The sequence below is a fragment of the Labrus mixtus genome, chromosome 19 (genome assembly GCF_963584025.1).
Source record: "Labrus mixtus chromosome 19, fLabMix1.1, whole genome shotgun sequence".
NCBI classification, from domain to species: Eukaryota; Metazoa; Chordata; class Actinopteri; order Labriformes; family Labridae; genus Labrus; species Labrus mixtus.
The window spans coordinates 12493894-12514959 of record NC_083630.1 but is presented as its reverse complement, the minus strand read 5'-3'; the positions used below and the strand labels follow the sequence as shown (position 1 = coordinate 12514959).

General features: G+C 38.2%; 2 protein-coding genes across 3 annotated transcripts in view; both read left to right on the top strand.

Moving 5' to 3' along the window:
- LOC132994339 (palmitoyltransferase ZDHHC20-B-like) overlaps window positions 1-6538 on the top strand; it is an 11258-nt gene extending 4720 nt beyond the window's left edge. Inside the window, exons 9-15 of one of the 2 annotated variants that reach the window (XM_061064646.1) lie at window positions 127-162; window positions 392-524; window positions 715-841; window positions 2319-2408; window positions 2552-2664; window positions 3214-3261; window positions 3395-6538. In XM_061064646.1, the coding sequence (XP_060920629.1) occupies window positions 127-162; window positions 392-524; window positions 715-841; window positions 2319-2408; window positions 2552-2664; window positions 3214-3257 (543 nt within the window). In that variant the 3' untranslated portion in view covers window positions 3258-3261; window positions 3395-6538. The remainder of the gene's footprint in view (window positions 1-126; window positions 163-391; window positions 525-714; window positions 842-2318; window positions 2409-2551; window positions 2665-3213; window positions 3262-3394) is intronic. The other variant, XM_061064647.1, reaches the window with a different exon arrangement.
- Window positions 6539-11637: 5099 nt separating this feature from the next.
- Window positions 11638-20597, top strand: slc51a (solute carrier family 51 member A). Its single transcript, XM_061064703.1, has 8 exons — window positions 11638-11929; window positions 15802-15953; window positions 16080-16153; window positions 16414-16572; window positions 18765-18876; window positions 19744-19890; window positions 20101-20206; window positions 20342-20597. The coding sequence occupies exons 1-8, from the start codon at window positions 11854-11856 to the stop codon at window positions 20479-20481; spliced, it is 966 nt and encodes a 321-aa protein (XP_060920686.1). The 5' UTR covers window positions 11638-11853; the 3' UTR covers window positions 20482-20597.
- Window positions 20598-21066: the final 469 nt, after the last annotated feature.

Below are 21066 nucleotides of genomic sequence, written 5' to 3'. Positions count from 1 at the left end.
CCCTCCTTTCACCAGACTTGGTCTTGACTCTTATTTGCCTGCTCTTTTCCAAGTGCTTCCTCCCCCTCCCACCTTTTTACTCTCCCCCGGTGTTGCTAACCAGTCTCGTTTCTGTTTGTACTAAAGCTTTGCCGGAGGAAATCGGCAGAGAACTGCCCAAAGGTAACCAGCTGTCCTCCAAAGCCTTTAGTGTTGCCGTACCTCACCATCATTGCCATGGTTTCTGTAGTGATGTGCGTGCAGTGACGTGGTTCACCTGTCTCTTCTCATTCCTCTCTGACTGCCTCTTCCCCTCGGTTTGAACTTTCTCTCCTTCTTTCCATAAACGCCCGCGATGTGGATTTGTTAATGATTCCTGTCTCGCTCTCCTCTTCTCCCGTCTCTTCCCCAGAATGAGCTGCCAGACACTCACGCCAAATTCCATGTCTTGTTTCTCTTTTTTGTGGCGGCCATGTTCTGCATCAGTATTTTGTCCCTCTTCAGCTACCACCTGTGGCTTGTAGGAAAGAACAGGTCCACTATAGGTAACAAACACACACTTATTCAAAATATGTTTCTGTCTGAGAACCAGTCCAAAAACATGTCTCTTCTTCAGGAACTGATTTTGACTTTTGTTAACACGTGTTTTAAACAGTTTTCAAATCTTTTGATGATGTAGAACTTGTGGTTTAACGACCTCTGATCTTGTTCTTCCATCTTGCTCCCGACCTGCAGAGGCTTTTAGAGCACCTGTATTTAGGACAGGATCTGATAAGAATGGCTTCTCTCTGGGTTTCCGGAAGAATATCGCTCAGGTGTTTGGAGACCAGAAGAAGTACTGGCTGCTGCCACTCTTTACCAGGTAAAAGGGAATAATGTAGAATCCAAGATAAGAGGAAAGAGAGTACAGCTGCCTGCTTTCTACTTAAGATTTTCTTCATAATAAGTCATATTATCAAAGCACTTATGAGATATTACTGGTAATTTGATTATTTAAAAAACTTGAGCTCCAGGGCTGAAAATCATTTGTATCATTTAGAATACCGTATTGGTCCGAATATAAGACAACCCTGATTATAAGACGACCCCCGTTTTTCAACACTCACATTTAGAAAAAAAGATTTGCAGACCAGATCTTGTTTTTATAAAGAACTTTTTTTTAAAGAACTTCATTTTATTTGAAAATAACAATCTTAAAAACACTTTGAATTAAACACCTGTTGTGGTAATAATGATAACAATAATAAACGTAGGCCTCTTTATCGTTATATGCTACGGCACTTTTCAAAACAAAGTTTTTCACAAGGTCAAAATATGTACAGTATGATTCAAAATTAAAATCAAGCAATATTATCAACATTTTTAAATAACAGAGAAAATACAGGCCACATCTTTAACTAAACTAAAGCTCGCCAAACTTCTCCTCCGATGTCTCCTATTCCTCACACGTCCTCCGCCCCGCTGTGTTTGCTCTCACCGTCATCGCTCCCCTGCTCCTCTCAGAGCGCGTCATGTGTATTGACATTTAAAGGGACAGGCGAACAATTAGAGCTGCGCTCTGAATACTAGACCCCGAATATAAGACGACCCGACTTTTTCGGACCTATTTCGATGGGGAAAAAGGCCGTCTTATATTCGGACCAATACGGTATTTAACTCTGTTTACGACTGATAGAATACCACAGTATGAAACTCTTCAATAATACATTTCAAAAGCACACTCACAGATCAAGCTGTTTGCAAAGGGCATTTTGTGTATTTATCTAGTCTTAGTCTAACATTATTCCTCCACAGACTAGCCTTGCTCCTAGTTGTGGTTTTCAGATATGTGATGAAACAATTAGGAGTACGCACTCAGTTGATATACACCCGCTTTACTTGAACCGGATGTCATCTGGACACTTTTTGCTGACTTTTGTAACCTTCAAACCTTATTTAACTCACACATAGGGGAGATTCACTTCCCAAAAAAAACCTGCCAGACTAATCACACGCTTATGTTACCCACAAAACCAGTTTCCTTAAAGCTCAGCCGCTAACAGACAAAAGACATGGGCCTATGAAAAGCTGGTGGACTCGAGACCTTTTCAATCGACTATTTCTCTAACTATTGGAGGGGAGTTCAGGTGTTGTCACATATAGCTCGTTCACGCTATGAATCGATTATGTTTCCGGTCTGTGCATCCTGCAGGTAAAGCTTGACTGATACCTAAAGGGAAAAAAGCAAATCTCCTCTTCCTTTTTAAATATCAGGTTAACTTTATTGTTGTTCCAGTGTGTTGCCCTACAGGCTAACTGCACATAATCTTGACTTCCTCCTGTCCTCATGTCCACTACAGTCAGGGAGACGGTCTCACGTTTCCTGCACGGCTGGTCAACGCTGATGTAGAGCAAGCCACAGTCACCCTGCACCCTGAGCCTGATAAAAGGTGAAACAACTTTATTAGACACAAGGCCCTGAAAAAGTTTTATGATTTGGAAGAAGTTGTTGATGCACATCCCATTGGGCTATTCAAGTGGAGGGGGTTTCTTTTCTATCAATTTTTATTGTTTATTTAATTGGGCTTTTCAGTGCTGCTGAAGTTCCAGAGAGCCCCCTCAGTGACTCACAGAACCGCCTCCTGAGCAACGACCAGCATGCCAACAATGTCGAAGACCATCTGGCTAACAACACCCTCAAATCAGGTGAGAGAGAGATTTTAGCTGTTTACTGCTCTTGTACCACTAGATGTTGTAGCCTAGTGCCTAGCTGTTAGCATTAGAGCTACTGTTACCTGTCAAGAAGGAATGGGGTAACTTCTGCATGGCTTTCCTGCGCCTTACACTCTCGCAGGTGTCCCCATCTTTAAAAAAAAAAATGCCAGCGTTGACCCTTCAGGGCTTTTCTCTCCTTTTTTTCTTTTTGACTTATTTTGCAGTCTATTCATACGAGGCAAAGGAAATTTACCACAAGCCGTGACAGAAGTTACAAAGAAGTGGAATGATGCTAGTTTGTAAAAAGTCACTGTGTTTGGCTATTACTGTCAAGCCTAAGCCTGTTAGTTTTTTGGATTTCATCCTGGAAGTGGTTTAACATGGATCAGACACGCATTCCCGTTTCAGTTTAATATTGTCACTGACATCATGCAATGATGAAAATGTCTTATTCTAACCACATTTTCATGAAGTGTTGTTGCCTTCTGGAGCTTTACTTGCTGTTTTCTATCTCTGACTTTAATTGCATTTTGTTCACAGCTGAAAGTGGAACCATCACAATCTCCATGGAGAGCGAGTCTTAACCAGGTGAAAATAAAACCTGTGTGCGTGTGCGTGTGCGTGTGCGTGTGTGTGGTTTCATTACATAATTGTGTAAATGGTCAGTGTGACGAACAGTGTGTCTAATCACTCGGTTTTTTTTTTCACCTCTCTGCTGCAGGAGAAACTCCTGACGTCTAATACGATGCCTTAAGAAACGCAACAGTTTAGTGTGTCCCCATGGCAACAGTCAGACCCTTCAGAGTAACTATGGAAATGCATTTCCCATCCGTGGTGTTGGCATTTTTTCGCATGCAGTATCATTAGCAAACCTCACACCTACCTACCCCCACAGGACATGTGATAAAGGCTGGTTCCCCCTCACACACACACACACACACACACACACACACACACACACACACACACACACACACACACACACACACACACACACACACGCTAACACTTAATTATAAACATATTTTCTTGTGTTACCTTTTTTTCACAAAGCTGGAGCGTTTATTGCTGATTAGAATATTGAAGAATCCTGGAGGAATATGATCTCTTTTTGGTGTTTAATGTGCCAAAAGCATAATTTTCTCGGCACACAGCTGCAGTGAAGAGTGGGGGACAAGCTGGAGCATTTTTGTTTGTTTGTTTTGAATATTATTCTCATATTTTCAAAAAGAAAGGCAGAACATCCTGAGAAAACGGCTTGGTCTACTACCTGCGTGACTTTTTTGGTCTTTTGTTTTTAACTCATAATGTTGGAGCATATCCCCGGTCGGCAACGTTTTTTGAGATGGATGTTCCCCGTCAGAACGTGGACTCTACAGAGGACTCTACCGCAGGGAAGACTGTAGCTGGGTTCGGGACGTTTTTGGATATCAGAGCACAAGATGGCACATTTGCACTTTGTCGATTATCAATGTCCATCAAACAACGTGCTGCTTCTTCTTCTTTTCTTTTTTTTAAAATCATGTCCAAATGTATTGCAGATGTAACAGATGTTGGATGAGCATGTGATTTAGGGCGTTTTTCTTTGTGGGCGTGAATGTGTTAACAGTTGAAGTGGCTGTGTTATTTTATGTTCTTCAGAACTAACAAACAAATCAGCTTTATGTTTATGTTCTCTTGTGTTCAGAGATGCTGCTTAAACATGGAGACATTTACCTGAGAGATGTATTTCACACAGTGCAATGTGCAGCATCCGACACTACCTGTTATCTCGGTGTCAGTTACGTCTGTGATTCTGTGCCCACAGTGTCCGCATCCTGTTTTTTCTACAGCTCAGCGCTTCAACCTTTATTAAGACAACACTCATTGCCAAATAAGGGCTCAGAACCTGAAGTGTTTACAACATCGTAGCTTTATCTTCACAGGCCAGTGTCATCATAACCAAATTCTAGTCTTTGTGGCACAATATTTTATACAAGTTACACCTGTCCCTCCTGCCTGCTGATGGCCATGATGTCGTTGCATTAGCAGTGTTTGGCCAGCAGGTGGCGACCTCATCTGCCCTGATTTTTCTGACCGTCATGTGGCTCAGTTCAGTTCACTTTCAGTTTAATCTTCAAGTTCATTTCCTTCAGAATTAAATAATTTTTTAAATATTGACACATAGTCTACAATATTTTCTTCTGAATCCCTCATGTTTAATTTAAAATGAAAGTGAATTGAAGCCATCTGATCTGCTGTGAAATTAGAGGTGTAGAGTAGCTTCTGTTAACTGTGTCTGCTCTGTATGCATCTGGGAGTCTGCTCAGTGTTGTGATCTTGTCCTGTGTACGGAGCTTGTGGTAGACCTAACGGAAAAAGAAAAAAAAACAGTGTTGTCAGAGTTGAACATCTGGGATGTGACTGTGAGGCAGCAGGTCTGATAAACCCAGTAACAGGAGCATTTTTTTAGAATTGCAGTGAAGTGATTTCAGTACTAATGTAATCACGGTATGTGAATGGAGTATTTTTTTTTGTCTGTATAACCAAATAACATTTATTCAGGAATGCTTTTCCAAGGAATTTTGTTATTTATATGCAACTTTCCAGACCATTGGAGGCAGCAAATTCCTGATGTCTGTATCTGGTCACATCCCTGACTGTTGCCTGATTGAGCCTCCTACTAACTATACTCCACCAGCCTCTGGTGTGGTACCAGTGGAAGTACCAGTTTACAGCTGTGTCTCTCTTGTAGAGTGGGTTTGTGGTGTTGTACGATGTTTTTATTGGTAATGACTCTTGTGCTGGTTGTACCTCAGATAAAACAGTGAGGGTATCTGATCATGACAGAGATTTAAAAAAAAAAAATAGCTGACTCTTCAGACTTTCTGTTTACGTTTCATCCTCCCAATCACGTTTGACCTTTTTGAGCCTAAGTGTTTTTCTAATTACTCTTAACCAAGCAGTGATTGGAGGATGTTTATTGTATGGATAACGCTATTCGTGGGCCAAGAATCCCAATCACATGAATTCTAATTAACAGATATATAACAGTCTGAGAACATAATCCAAGCCAAGATTGTGTTCCTATCATGTGAATATCTTCTCTTAAACTCACTCTTAAGCATTTTTGTAAATGAAAAAGACAAATATATACTTTGTCATCTGTAAGGAGTTTGGTTCCTTCCTCTTATGGCCACTGATTCTGAAACATTGGACCTGTTGTCTTTGTTTTACAAATTGCCTATATTCTCTCTGGGCTGTTTGGCCTCGAGACTAAAGTGCGCGTGTGTATTTTGTAATGCTTAATCGAGTGTTCTTTTGTAATATTGTCGTCTTGGCAGAAATGCTTCTGTGCAGAGATTTTTACATATCCGTGTACATATATAACGTCTGACTAATGCTCAAAAGCATGGCGCCTAACTTCTGTAAGTGTGTTTTACCATGGTAACTGGGAGGACAGTGTTGCAACAGACATTGAAAGTTTCTCAAGTATTGCTAGGTGCATCATGTTTTAAAATCAGCTTTACTCTGGTCTGTCTCAACTTTCTAAATGAAGCCATAAAAACTCCTGTGAAAAACCGAGGAAGGAGTTTCAGCCTAATTTCAGTTAATTTTCTTTAGACTGAGAAAAAAAAAACGTTTTCCGTCTGTATTCACACACTGCAGACGTAGCCTATCACGACTTGCTTATACCTTTTGGTTCCTTTTTGTTACAATGTCCTATTTTACAATGTGTGTATATATATTGATAATGTAAGAAGAAGACACTACATATATTTTTCTTGTCTGATTAATTTTACTGTTCCTATTTTGTGAATGAAGTACATGCCTCCACAGAATTAACATGAATAACAATAAATGTTTTTTTAAACTCCAAAAAAAACCCTATTTTTTTATGAAGTCCATAATAATTCAACTGATTAATAACTCTTTCAATATAATCAGACTACAGCAAAGAAAAACGTCATATTGATGAAGTAGAACCAAAAAAAAAAAAATCACCTTCAGACATGTTTTTCTCTTGTGTGCCTACATTACCCACATTGCATCCCCACAGATTTTGCTGTCATGTTAATAATGGCCCACGTAGCCTTGAGCCCCTAACACAGTATGAGTGGGCTACAAAGGTCTTGTACGCTAACTCCTTAATAACTCCACCACATCCATCTCTTTAATTGTCAAAGAATGATTACATCACTTGAGTCAGATTATCAGACTTCACACAGCTCCCATTTCTGCATGAAAATGCCATCATTTGTTTGGACCCATGCTGCAGTAGCCTATTAAAATCCTGTATAATGTTTTTTTTTTTTAAGTTACTTTTTGGGGCCTTTTATATTAAGGGAGAATGAGTAAGGGGAACTTTTGTGCTATATGTAAAACGTTGCCTTACGTCAATTTGTGCATAAAGGATACTTACTGTAATGTAGCATCTGTGATTGCTATTCCTGGACTGAATTTGACGCAGGTTATGTAACAATGCAAACACAGCATGGAAGCTGAAAAGACAGATGTGTATAGCAAAGCTGTCAGTGAAACACACATTTCAATAAATAAACACTGCTGTGTGATAAGCTTGGACACAAACTTTTTAAAGGGAAATTGCTTCATACTCTCAGTATTTGAAGGCAGTCAACAAACGTTTTGGATAGAGATGTAGGTACCCAGATGAACTTTGACCTCTACTATCTTTCTGACACTCAGGCCCTTGACTTCTGTTGATGAGCGTTTCGACCCCTCCTCACCCGCTCAAATCGTTCCCTTGTCGCTTTAAATTTCTACCCATATGGCTGTATATTGTATATTTAGCCCTATTGAGACAGAACAGGCCCTCTGTGAAACCCAGCTGTTGTGCAGATCTGTACAACACACTGGTTAAGGTGATGATATCATGACTCAGCATTCGCTGTATTTTTGAATGCCAAGACAAATAATACTGCATTTGATGGAATGGAATATAAAAGGTCCTGTTGTCGGACACTATCTGTATTTTTTGTGTTAAATAACTCTACATATTATTATTAAACAACTCCTTCAGATAAACAAAGATGGTTTATCTTTATCTTAAATAAATCAGCAGTTATAATTGAGAAAATGCAAATCAGATGTTGAATTGATGGAGTTGTTAATGCATGTGCATTTCTGAGGGGTTTGTCCATGTTCATGTGAGATAAAAGCTCCAAAGTTAATGACCTGGGTGTTATTTGGTTACGTGGAGTAAACAGTGACTGTAACCTCTGCAAGGCCAAAGCAGCCACGGTTTCACAAAAAAAAATCCTCTGGATGGTTTAACCATTAAAAGGGACTAACATTGTTTCCCTTGGCAGTATCATCAATGCAATCAGTTGACATTTGTTTTGGGGGGGAGGACTGGTTCATCTAAATTTGACTTTAATCAGAATGTCTGTCTTATACAAGTGAATGACAAATGTTCCCTGATTCACTCTGTATGATGTTTCCTAAGGTGACATCATCCCCAATGTCTGTCTGTGTGTCATAAACTGGAACAAAATATGGATTCTTTTTCAAGGGGGAATCCACAGGTCCTCTTAAATCTGTACTGTTTCTTACAATCACAATGACTAGCCTATTCTTCTAGCTTTTCCAGTGATTTCATTACTTCAGGCCAGTCTGGACAAATCGTTTCATAGACACATCCACTAAGGTGTGCCGTGACGCAGTCAGAACCAGCAGCAAAGAAAGTTGCTCAGACTTGATTCAGACGTGCATCACTGTGCATTTCGAAAAAAAGGTGAACACATCGACACTGAGTTAGTGTCCAAGTCTTACCTCCATTTGAGCAATACTGTACTGATAATGTTTGTAAAAACTTGTCTTTCCCTGGTAATCACTCCCTTAATGTGTCAGCACATGCAGATCAAGGATAGAGAAAGCAAATAAACACCAAGTGCCGACAAGTTATTTTAACCTCCCGAAGCTATGGTTTTACTGAACACACACTTTTCTAAATGTTGTTTAGTCCTGTGCTCATGATGGATTTACATTGGGTCTTTGTAGAAAATATAACATAATAATAATAATAATAATAATAATAACCTGCTCTATTGTAACATAATGTAACAAAGAGTAAAGTATTTTACCTGCTGTCATCTGTAAGTCCAAGCTAAAAAAAACACTTTGTAATGTCCTTTCCTCTACTGTTTGTAGGCTTTAGAGGACACTCCTCTTGAAGTGAATATATTTCACATACTTAACCATTAAAGCACTTATTGCTTTAATTGTAACATGTTTTCATCGCTTAGAGCCTAAAGGACAGCAGAGATATAGTAATGGGGCGCTTGCTTCACTAGTGATCAGTTTACCCAGTTTAACATGTAACATAATGTAACAAAGAGTAAGGTCTTTAACCTGCTCTATTGTAACATAATGTAACAAAGAGTAGGTCTTTAACCTGCTCTATTGTAACATAATGTAAAAAAGAGTAGGTCTTTAACCTGCTCTATTGTAACATAATGTAACAAAGAGTAGGTCTTTAACCTGCTCTATTGTAACATAATGTAACAAAGAGTAGGTCTTTAACCTGCTCTATTGTAACATAATGTAACAAAGAGTAGGTCTTTAACCTGCTCTATTGTAACATAATGTAACAAAGAGTAGGTCTTTAACCTGCTCTATTGTAACATAATGTAACAAAGAGTAGGTCTTTAACCTGCTCTATTGTAACATAATGTAACAAAGAGTAGGTCTTTAACCTGCTCTATTGTAACATAATGTAAAAAAGAGTAAGGTCTTTAACCTGCTCTATTGTAACATAATGTAAAAAAGAGTAAGGTCTTTAACCTGCTCTATTGTAACATAATGTAAAAAAGAGTAAGGTCTTTAACCTGCTCTATTTTAACATAATGTAAAAAAGAGTAAGGTCTTTAACCTGCTCTATTGTAACATAATGTAACAAAGAGTAATGTCTTTAACCTGCTCTATTTTAACATAATGTAAAAAAGAGTAAGGTCTTTAACCTGCTCTATTGTAACATAATGTAAAAAAGAGTAATGTCTTTAACCTGCTCTATTGTAACATAATGTAAAAAAGAGTAGGTCTTTAACCTGCTCTATTGTAACATAATGTAACAAAGAGTAGGTCTTTAACCTGCTCTATTGTAACATAATGTAACAAAGAGTAATGTCTTTAACCTGCTCTATTTTAACATAATGTAAAAAAGAGTAATGTCTTTAACCTGCTCTATTTTAACATAATGTAACAAAGAGTAGGTCTTTAACCTGCTCTATTGTAACATAATGTAACAAAGAGTAATGTCTTTAACCTGCTCTATTGTAACATAATGTAACAAAGAGTAATGTCTTTAACCTGCTCTATTGTAACATAATGTAACAAAGAGTAATGTCTTTAACCTGCTCTATTGTAACATAATGTAAAAAAGAGTAAGGTCTTTAACCTGCTCTATTGTAACATAATGTAAAAAAGAGTAATGTCTTTAACCTGCTCTATTGTAACATAATGTAACAAAGAGTAGGTCTTTAACCTGCTCTATTGTAACATAATGTAACAAAGAGTAGGTCTTTAACCTGCTCTATTTTAACATAATGTAAAAAAGAGTAAGGTCTTTAACCTGCTCTATTGTAACATAATGTAAAAAAGAGTAAGGTCTTTAACCTGCTCTATTGTAACATAATGTAAAAAAGAGTAAGGTCTTTAACCTGCTCTATTGTAACATAATGTAACAAAGAGTAGGTCTTTAACCTGCTCTATTGTAACATAATGTAACAAAGAGTAGGTCTTTAACCTGCTCTATTGTAACATAATGTAACAAAGAGTAGGTCTTTAACCTGCTCTATTGTAACATAATGTAACAAAGAGTAGGTCTTTAACCTGCTCTTTTGTAACATAATTGGGGGCTTTGGCTCAGTTGGTAGAGTCGTCGTCTGTCAGCCGATGTCAACGGTCGAGGGTTCAATCCCAAGCTCCTGCAGCAAGTTAAGGCCTACAAAACAAGTTCTGAAGTTTTAAATACCTGATTAGGATGACATATTTGTTAGAAAAATTGTAGCCTACCAAGTGCATCCTAGCTATATACAGTATACCAGCAGCTTTAGCTGAGAGATTATTAGTATCTCTATAGTCTGGCCAAGTGTTGTGGGGAATTATTCAAATTGAGCCAAGGGGGCAAAAAGATACTCAATAAATGCCTCACATGACAATACGCCTGCACATGTTGCTATGGGAACAGGGGGGCATGTGATGTGAGTGTATGTGCTGTCTACAGGCTCTAAGAAATGCCCCCTCTTTAAACGCACACAGACACACACAGAACACACCTAAGGCTGTTAGTGTTCCCCTCCTCCATCTTATCAATGTAACAGAAGCAAATCAGTGACATTTAAAGATTTAAGCAAGGCGAAGACAAAGATATAGTAGCCTAATTTCAAATGACTAATTTGTATTAGGCTACTGAGTCCTCTCAAATTCTGATTTTACAAGATATTCAAATTAATCCAGGATACATTTTCTATATGCCCAATACATTTAGAAAGTCTTGGGAATATGAAGAAATGGAGGACCTTGAAGCTGCCTCAGTGATAAAAACTTAGCAGTACCTGAATAAAGACTTGATTGAGCAAATACAAAATAAGTTATCTCTCCCATACACTAACAAAAAGAAAACTCTCCAGAGTTGCAGAAAGCCAAACCACAGAAAAGCAAAACCTAACGAAATAAACATGCAAAATTAACATCCGATAGCCTATTATAATATTTTAAGCACACCTGGTCGTTTTCCAACATTTCTAATGCTGCATTAAAATGTCGTAAAAACAAAACCAAAAAAAAAAAAAAAAACACAGACAGTCATGGTTAATTGAGGAAGGGCAGCAAGTTTCAGATCCTTTTAGCCCATTTCTCCTCCCCTCTTAGAAAAACGAATGCATGACATCCCCCCAAAGCACGTTTTTACGTCATTTACCCAGCCTGCGGTGAATCGCCAAACAATCACCGATCTCTGACAGAGGAAAGAGGGCGGGTCAACAAGTGTTTGCAAGAGTGTTTGGGGTACCCTGCAGGCAGATATCCCTCTGCGGAAACTTTCAGGACGTCCCTTTAGAACTAGAGAGGACAGTCAGCGCGGACACCGACCTTTACGCACCGAGCGCATTTATTGTAGGCACAAGGGACTTTAAAAAGAGCATTTAATTTGTAGAAATCCACCGACAGCAGCCAGCCAGAATGAGTAATGGATCCAACCCAACTATGGACCCAAGGTGCTTGCAAAAGCCTCCTCTCGCCATCGACATCATCCTCAGTGAGTAAACCTAACCTCTCTAAGTTTTATCCCAGAAAAGATTAGGAAACTAGCCTGGTGGTCTGTTCTTCATTAAAGGTCTTAAAGGCCAATTTTTGGGAGTTTCTGGGAGTCTGTAGTGTTGGTGGTCTCCCCTGTGTAGCATCTTGTGGTCCACTTGCTTCTGTATTGGCTGTATTTATTCTGTACAGCTTTTCAGCAGGTTAAGTACTTAAATAATCAGACAAATTATAAAACTTCACGTCATGTATTACGGCAGAGCTCAGTTCTCAGTGTCTGATTTAATAATAATTATCAAGCTAATCCATTAATCCACTTGACTTGGCTACTGGTGTTATTGTAGGTCTAAATGTTGGAGAAACCCCCCCCAAAAACGAGATCAGCAATATGACTTAAATCCTTTGTTGTGAAGTTGTAAACATCTAAAAGGATCATAAAACTGTGATTGATTGAAAGTTCGGTGAAAACGTTTTGCTTTATTATTTCTTTTTACGATTGTTTTACGTTATTATTAAGACTGAGTGTAGGTCGAAAAGTTACCTAAAATATCTGACTTTTTATCAAAAGCTTTAACTGATCCTCCATTTTAGTATATTTATAATATTTACTGATTAATAAATACACCCTGGCCGATCTGTTGACACTATTGAGGGATTGTAAACTTAACAAATAGTTAAACGAGTTTTTTTTTTAGTAGTTTGTTATTCTTTAGGTTTATTTATGATCCTCAAACAAGTTGTCAGTCATTTTCATATATTTTGGAATAATTTCACATCAGGTGGTGAACATTGTTTATTGTTTATTAGTGTTTTTATTGTGATGTTATATGTTTTCATGTGTGATTATGCACATGTTCCCCTTTCCTGTTAATTGACTTCTTACATTAATAAGTGATTGGTCTCCTGTAAAACTAAGCTTCTAAAGAACCTTCCGCAATACTTTCCGCATATATTATTGTTATTATTATATTATCATAGCGGTAGTTACAGATTTCTTGTTGGAAAATAGATACAAATTGTAGTTCCAAAATGTTAGAGGTGATCAGGGAGGGTGTTTTGTGTGTTTTATTTTTCTTTCAACTATTAAATATCCCAATCCCCACATGTTGTGATCACAACATAATATATGTAAGGCATTCTTTAAAAAACAAGCTCATTAAAAACAATATTGTCCATCTACTATAAAAGGATGCTTTTAATCTACCAAATATCAGATCACCTGCATTGGGGTTTGTTTGTGATGATAACACATTTTAAAGTCTCTCAAATACCACGTGGATCAGTTTTGTCAGTAGAATAAAAAAGGATCTTGGCTCTGCACTTTGAACATGAAACTGAAAATGTTCTACACATGTGTGGCTGCATAAGCTGGCAGATCATTAGGACTAACTGACAGAACACAGAAGGCCGGAAATAGTTTCAGTAGATGAAGGAAACGGTACATTAGTGTTTAAAATTAGAAACAATAAAGTGTACTGAACAAATGCAACAAGAGGACTAATGGACCACTTTTCAATCACTAAATAAGAAAAGTTTGTCTGTATGGCTGCATGTGCAGGTTTTTATTTACTGACAAAAACTGTTTATGACTTTACCAGGAAATAAATGATTCGACACAATACTCAAGATTCCCGGGAACATAATGAAACAATTTACTCCGCCTCTTTATTTAGTTTCTTTCTTTGTCTTGAAACATCTGTTTGAGTGATTCAATTGTGACCACATGTGTCTTAAATGTTATTACTGGAAAGCTCCTGTTGCCATATTTTTGGCTTTTGGTTGGTGCACTATAACTTGCATTGAACATGTTTGCTCTCAAGATAATTTGTAAAAAAAAAAATAATAATAAAAAAAAAAATCCAACACTTTTTCATGTAGTACAAACAAAGATCTTTGACTGAAAAAAATAGTAATGCAGAGGATCTTCCAATTCTCCTATTTGTTTTATGTTGTCAACATTGTTCCCTTTACTTTCAGCTTCAACAGTTTCCTGTGTAGCATGCTGTTTCAAATGTTTCCAACATTTTCCCATAAAACTTCTTCTAGCAAGTCTTTACATCTATACCGTCAACAACTATGATTTATGTTGCCAAGAAAATGAGTTCAGACATTCATTATCCCCAAGGCTTGAATCTCACCAACTCAATCAAGATTGGCTTTTGATGAAACAAGTGTTGTGTGGATTGCGATGACATTTTCTACACACAGTTTCTATTATAGCAATATGAATTGGTGATTGTGTAATATTAGTCATCTAAGCATTACTTCATATTATCCTCAACATTTATTTATATATGGATATCTGCTAAATTGATTACTTTCTCCATTGATTTTAATGATTTGGTGCTTACCAGAAAAAAATTGCAGTGCTAACATGGTCATGGTGAATGGGATAGACCATCAGCATACTGGTATTGTGATTTGGAGCATGATAGCATGCTAATGTTGACATATAAGTCAAGTACAGTCTTAAATCAAATACAGAGTTTATATATAGGACATTTAAAACAATCAAAATGTCTGAAGTGCTGTAAAGTTTTAAAACACATACCAACAAATATGAGTAAAAATATATATGATAAATATGTACATGTTGGTGCAACAAGTCAGACAAATACAATATGATGCCAGCCCATTTCAAGTTTAAAAATTACAGCCTACAGTCTCAAACTGGATCCTGAAGCTGACAGGAAGCCAATGAAGATAAGCCAATACTGGTGTGATACGATCTCATTGTCTCTTCCTTGTCAGAAGACTTCAACTGCATTTCGAACAAGCTGTAAGTGAATCAAAGAAGTCTGGTCAACACCAATACAAAGACTTACAGTAATCCAAAGAGGACGTAATAAACATGTGAATGACTTGCTCAAATTCATTTGGAAGAAGATAGGCCTTTACCTTTCTCATAAGTCTCAACTAAAAGAAGCTTTTTTGAAACTGAACTAATCTCTTTCAAACTGGAATTGCCAAAAATAACACCTAGGCTTTTTGAGAGAAAGGCAACTTTGGGACGCTAGTGGGCCAAGAGCACTAGTCAAGTCAAGTTTTCTTGTAATTTCAACCATATTCAAGTACTGAGTGCTACTAGCACAACTTTGTTTTTCTATTTGGACACATTTCATCCTGTGGTTTAAGGATATTTGTTATTTTCTAGCAGTAATTTGTGGGGTTTTTTTGGCGCGTTACTGAACAATTTACACTGCCAACCATTTAGCATGTTAGTATACTGTTGTTGTGACCATGCCAGCATGCTAATGTTAACAATAAGGCACCATTGTGCCCCATTGAGTCTCAAAGAACTGCTAGCATGACTGTCAACTCCTATTCTTGTTATAATCTTTGTTTTGGGAAGTTTGTTATGTTCTGGGAGTAATTTACTAATTTAACATGCTAATATGCTAAACCAATATTTGAATATGAAAAAAAAATAGATCCTGCTAACCATTAGCATGTTAGCATTGTAATGGTGAGCATGTTAGCGTTCCAATGTTGACTAGAGCTACAATCTTATGGCCATTTTAAGTTTCACAGAGCTGCTAGCATAGCTGTAGACTCTTATTCTTAATGGGGTGTTTGACTTCAGGCTTCTTGGTTATTTAGTAATCAATTAAACCTTGAATAAAAAAAAATCATAAAAAATTTCACAGTCAAGGTCAATCAATCATACACGTTATAATTCCCAATCAATTAGTCTGGAGCAGATTATGAAAACAAAGCACAGTCAAATGCAGACAAATGTACAATACATTTATAAACCACATAGTAGTCCAATAACTAATCACAAAAAGGTTCAATGTCTGTAGAATAACTTGTGGCTTCCAGAGTTGTATCTTAACAGCTTATTTGTTGAAATGATCTCCTCTCCCCCTCCAGATTTGGACATCTTCGGCCTCATCCTGTACTCTGTGCTCACCTTCATGGCTGCAGTGTCCATGCTGGTCTACATAGAGGAGTGTATCTACATCTATAGGAAAGTGCCCAACAATAAGAAGAGTGTTATCATCTGGGTGAATGGGGCAGCACCGGTAAGGATAACACAGTGAGAAACTGGGGAAAGTACACAGAAAGATACATTTTCTCTAGTGTTGTTATCTCTCAAAATTCTGTCTCTTCACACAGTGATATTTCTTTTTTTTCCCTGTTGGTTTTAGGTGATTGGCACCATGTCGTGTCTGGGGATGTGGATCCCCAGAGCCACCATGTTTACTGATATGTTCTCTGCCTGGTGGGTCTCTGTCTGTCTGCTTCTCTTTTACTCACTTTTCATTTCTCACCGAGCTGTGTGTTTTTTTATGCCCAGAGCCCTGCAGTAAAAGATTAAAGGTGTAACCTTGAACTTCATACCAGAATGTTTTTTTTAACGAGATTAATGATACGGTTGAGTAATGTGTGGAGAACTGATCGATTTAATTTTCTTTATTTCTCTACTCAGCCTTCCTTCTAAACTCTCCTCCATGTGTACATTTCTCCTTTATCTTTCTGTAGTTATTTTTCCATCGTGGTGTTCAAGTTCCTGATCCTGATGGTGGAGGAGGTGGGTGGTGATGAGGGCTTCCTGAAACGAGCGGGGAAACATAAACTAAAGATCAGCACAGGGCCTTGCTGCTGCTGCTGCCTATGCCTTCCATATGTTGCCATCACACGGTAAATGCTCCATTGATACGTTTATGTAAAACTACAGATTTTCAATAATACCCTGGGTGTAAGCAGAATCATATGTTTAGTTTGATAACAGCGGCAACTCTCTGCATGTCGATTTAGAAACATGATCCTATTATCTTTGGCAAGAGAAAAACATTTTTTTTTACATGACACATTTTGAGAATGTAGGTGTTATCTGTACGAGATATTGATATAGAAACATGAGGTCTGTCTTATTTTGCAACTGTAAGATAAACAATATTTCAATGATTCTCTCATAGTTATTTTTGCAAATGGTCGGGGTTGTTAAAGTCCATTTTGTTATGAAATGCCTTTATTCGCTTTATTGCTGAGAACCACATGAGAAAATGACTGTTAAATCTGTCCTTTAAATATAAAGCTGTAACCTATTAGCCTGGCCTAGCACAAAGAATGGAAGCAGGGGGGGAAAACTAGATTTTCTCTGTACCTAAATAACAAAACTTGCCTAAATTACTGGGACCCTAAATGTAAGTAATCATAACCATTAAAAAAAAACAAAAAAACGAAATACTCATCATTACTTACTATACAACAAAGAAACACATTTTATGTAATATAGTATGAACCCTTTTTTGTAACATTAAAGTTGTAAGAGAGCCCACTGACCTTAACTGTTAGTAATCTTGGGCTGGGTATAGCCATGCCAGGACCTGCACAAAAGTCAGGATGCAAGAAAGAACTGAGGCTAGGGCATTTGAGCACAACAATGCCTTGTAAGCAAACTCTTTTTCAGTAAGCTTCAAAAGCTGATCAGAGCCAGGCAGAGGAGGCAAATGTTGGCTAGGAGGCTCGCACTAACACTACTGGTCCAACACCTCACGTAATGATATTGTTAAATGACTTCTGTGGAGGGCCCATTCACTTGGCCTTTCAAGGGCCCAATCATTTCAGTGGGCGGGCCTGCCTATGTGTCTTGCTTTAAAAAAAAAAAAATCTGTGATGGCACTTGTTTCTCCAAATAGTCCTTTTCAAATTGGGATTTTTTTTTGTTTTAACCAAACAATCAACAGCCCTTTGAATCCAGATTCCAGTTTTGGTGCTAAGCTAAGCTAACATGGAGCAGTTAGATATATCTGTGCAAAGAGGAATTTCCTATCTATAACCTCTCAGTACTCTCAACAAGACAGCCAAAAAGATCGAACAAATACTTTAAACCCCTTCCTTAAGATTTTGATGCCATGTTATAGGGGCTTATAGTGGGCATTGTATAAAGTATATTTCTGTAACCCCAAATCTGTGCAACTTAGATGGTAAGTGCAAAGCGCACGTTAACCAAAACGCCACATAGTCATTGGCTGGAATGAACCTAGATTTTCCTGGAGGTCTTTGGCCTGTGAAAAGATTGTGTAACTGCACAGATTGTCTGTGCATACAACATAGGATAAAGACTATACATTTCGGATGCCGGTTGAAAACACTCAAGGCCAATCAACTCTTTCAGGAGATGGGCTATGTGTATGACATCATGCTGTCCAAACATTTCCCTTACCATCTGACTAAAGATCGGCTTCATCTGTGTTATGAATCATAGTTGATGATGTTGAAATCAAGTCCATGGTCACATTTATTCCATAAGCTACATGTGGTGAATGAGCATCTGTAGCAGGCACAGATTAAGTTTCTTTTATGTCTCCTGCATGCTTCCGTTCGGCCAAGACAAACAGATGTGCTTATTGTACGCTCTGTAATGCTTAACATGCTTTACCTCAGCATAAACACATGGAAAATCCTTTTATCTAAAACCTTTCCATGCGACATAATGATCGTGATGGGAATGATTGCCAAGATAAGACAGAAGCAGCCTCGGTCCTATGGTGCAATTCCCTAGTTTCCTGTCAACAACTTTCAGGATCGTGTGTGTGTTTCAAGGAAATTGCTTCAGTTTCATTAAGAATCTGAGTGAATCTCAGAGGGACCCATAGTGCTGTTGTTGCGCACATCAAAGCGAAAGCCTGAAGCTGATGAAGGTGTACCCAAGGCCACCTTCAATTGTTCAGAAACATCCTGCAGTAATAATCGAGAAATGGCAATTCCTGGAAATAGGGAACTCCACCGGGGATTTTTAATGGCTTTAAGTAATACTGTAAACCTGAAAATATGTTCTGTCCTCGTCACCTTTACTGTAAATCATTTTCTTCTGTTCCATAATGTAGGCGCTCCCTCTTCCTGCTCAAACTAGGCTCCTTCCAGTTTGCTCTCCTGAAGCCAGTCTTCACTATCCTTTCCATTGTCCTCTGGACCAACGGGACTTTTGACCTGGCCGATGTGAGTCGCTCGCATGGAAATGCTGAGAAGCGTCTCCTTTTTGTTGTTGCATTCATAATTTCTGTTTTTTTCCCCAGTAATTTACGGTCATCATTGTTTGGTTGTATTCTTTTGTGATAAAGAAAAAAAAGGTGTTGAACTGTTGAACCATTTATCCTGGATGACCAGTATTTTTAGATTTTTGTTAAACACGGACTGTCATCATCTTTCTTCTGTAGCTATGCTGATGTTAACTAACATTAAGATATTACTGCGTCAACGTCATTCAAAATAGTCACTCTCATTGTCATGTGTAATTTAGCTGATGCTTTATGAATCTTAAAAATAAAAGAAAACATCATATTTACAATACTTTTGTTTGGTACATTACGTGCCATCATAACCAGTTTTTATTTGTGGCACATACATTTTTTTTTGCAAAATACTACTTTATTAAGGCGTCTGTATTAGCTAATGAAAAATGGCTTTAGACCGAAGCCCCCAAACCTCTCCATTCTTCAGTCTTTGGAACCAGTTTCTTGGTTATTTTTCATCTGCAAGCAACAAAAAGCCATGATTTATTCTGGATTCATTCATGCATGAAATAATCGTTGACTCATTGAGTGTGCACGACTTCAGCATGTGTTTTGCACACACACACACAGCATGGTTTAATGACAGAAAATCAGAAAAACAGTACAAGTTGTGAAGAGGATAATAGAAGAAGACAGGCTGCTAAAGACAACAAGGAGAAGAAAAACATTGTTATTCAAAGAGAATTAAAACTGTGCTCTGACATTCATTTTCCCTCCCCACTCTCTCAGAATTAGTCTTCATGCTGCTTTTGCAAACGTCCTGACTCTTACTGTGTGTGTGACCATGTTTCAGTTGAACATAACCGGATCTGCAATATGGATCAACCCCTTTGTCGGCATCTTGACAATCACCGCACTGTGGCCTGTAGCCATCATGTTCATGAACCTGAGGACTGCCCTGCGCACGCTCAAGATCATCCCCAAGTACGCCATGTACCAGGTGAGACACAAGAGTCACTTTTTAAGTCTGTGCGCACACACACACACCTGTTCACACTACATGACGCACATTAACTAGAAACACTTAAATATATAAGTATTGCTGTGCAGGTAAACATACATTTCTAATAACGTGTCAGGTTATAGGGCAGTCACAAGGTTAAATAATGTATGTGTGTGTTTGTTTGTGTCTGTGTGTGTTTGTGTGTAGCTTGTGCTGGTCCTGAGCCAGCTGCAAACAGCCATCATCAACATCCTGGCCTTAAATGGAACCATAGCCTGCGCTCCGCCCTTCTCCGGCGCAGCCAGAGGATACAGTGAGTCAACATCCATCCGTACAACCAATCTGTTCACCCATGTGATTATCTGTACGATCAACAATGATTCAATCCATCCCAACACCGATTCTTGTGTGCTGCAGTTGAGCTTCGTTTTTCCACTTGTCTTCACAGTGTTGAGTCAGCAGCTTTTGATCCTGGAGATGTTCATCATCACGCTTGTAACACGTCTGCTGTACCGTCGGCAGTATGACCCTTTACCTGAAGAAGAACACGACGACAATGAAAACACCAAGATGGCTCCAGTGCCTTGAGTCTGCTTGAAAATTTGTGTGCTTGTATATGTTTGAGTGTGCGAGTGTGTCACTGTTATTCCCTGCATGTATTTGATTATGAGAATATATATAAATAAATATAAATATGGATTGTATGTTCATGCATGTTGTGTTTTTATTTAATGCAGGCACAGTATATATACTCACACCTGTACAATTGTGCCGCTAGGTGTCAGTAGAAACTACATTCTGATAAACACTTTACCCTATCTGTAAGATGCAGGCTTTTTTATAGACACCTATCTGATGTATATTTACATATCAATAGTCTTACAACAGTACGGAATTTTACTCATTCATCTCCGAAATGTGTTCTTGTTTTCAAATTACTTAGATCTGTATGTGAATGTTATACCATGCTTCACAGACTGCACTGAAGTGAATGGCTGCTAACCTGGGGGGGGGGAAAAACGATGACTGACACGCATCCGTCCAATCGGGTTGCTGTTGTCTGTAACTTCCTGGTTTTAAGCCAATCACCGTAAAGCATCAACAAGCCATGTCCAAGTGCGTTTGTCAAGAAATTTCGATGTACGTGCTCCAAAGCCGTCGTCGAAACACTTC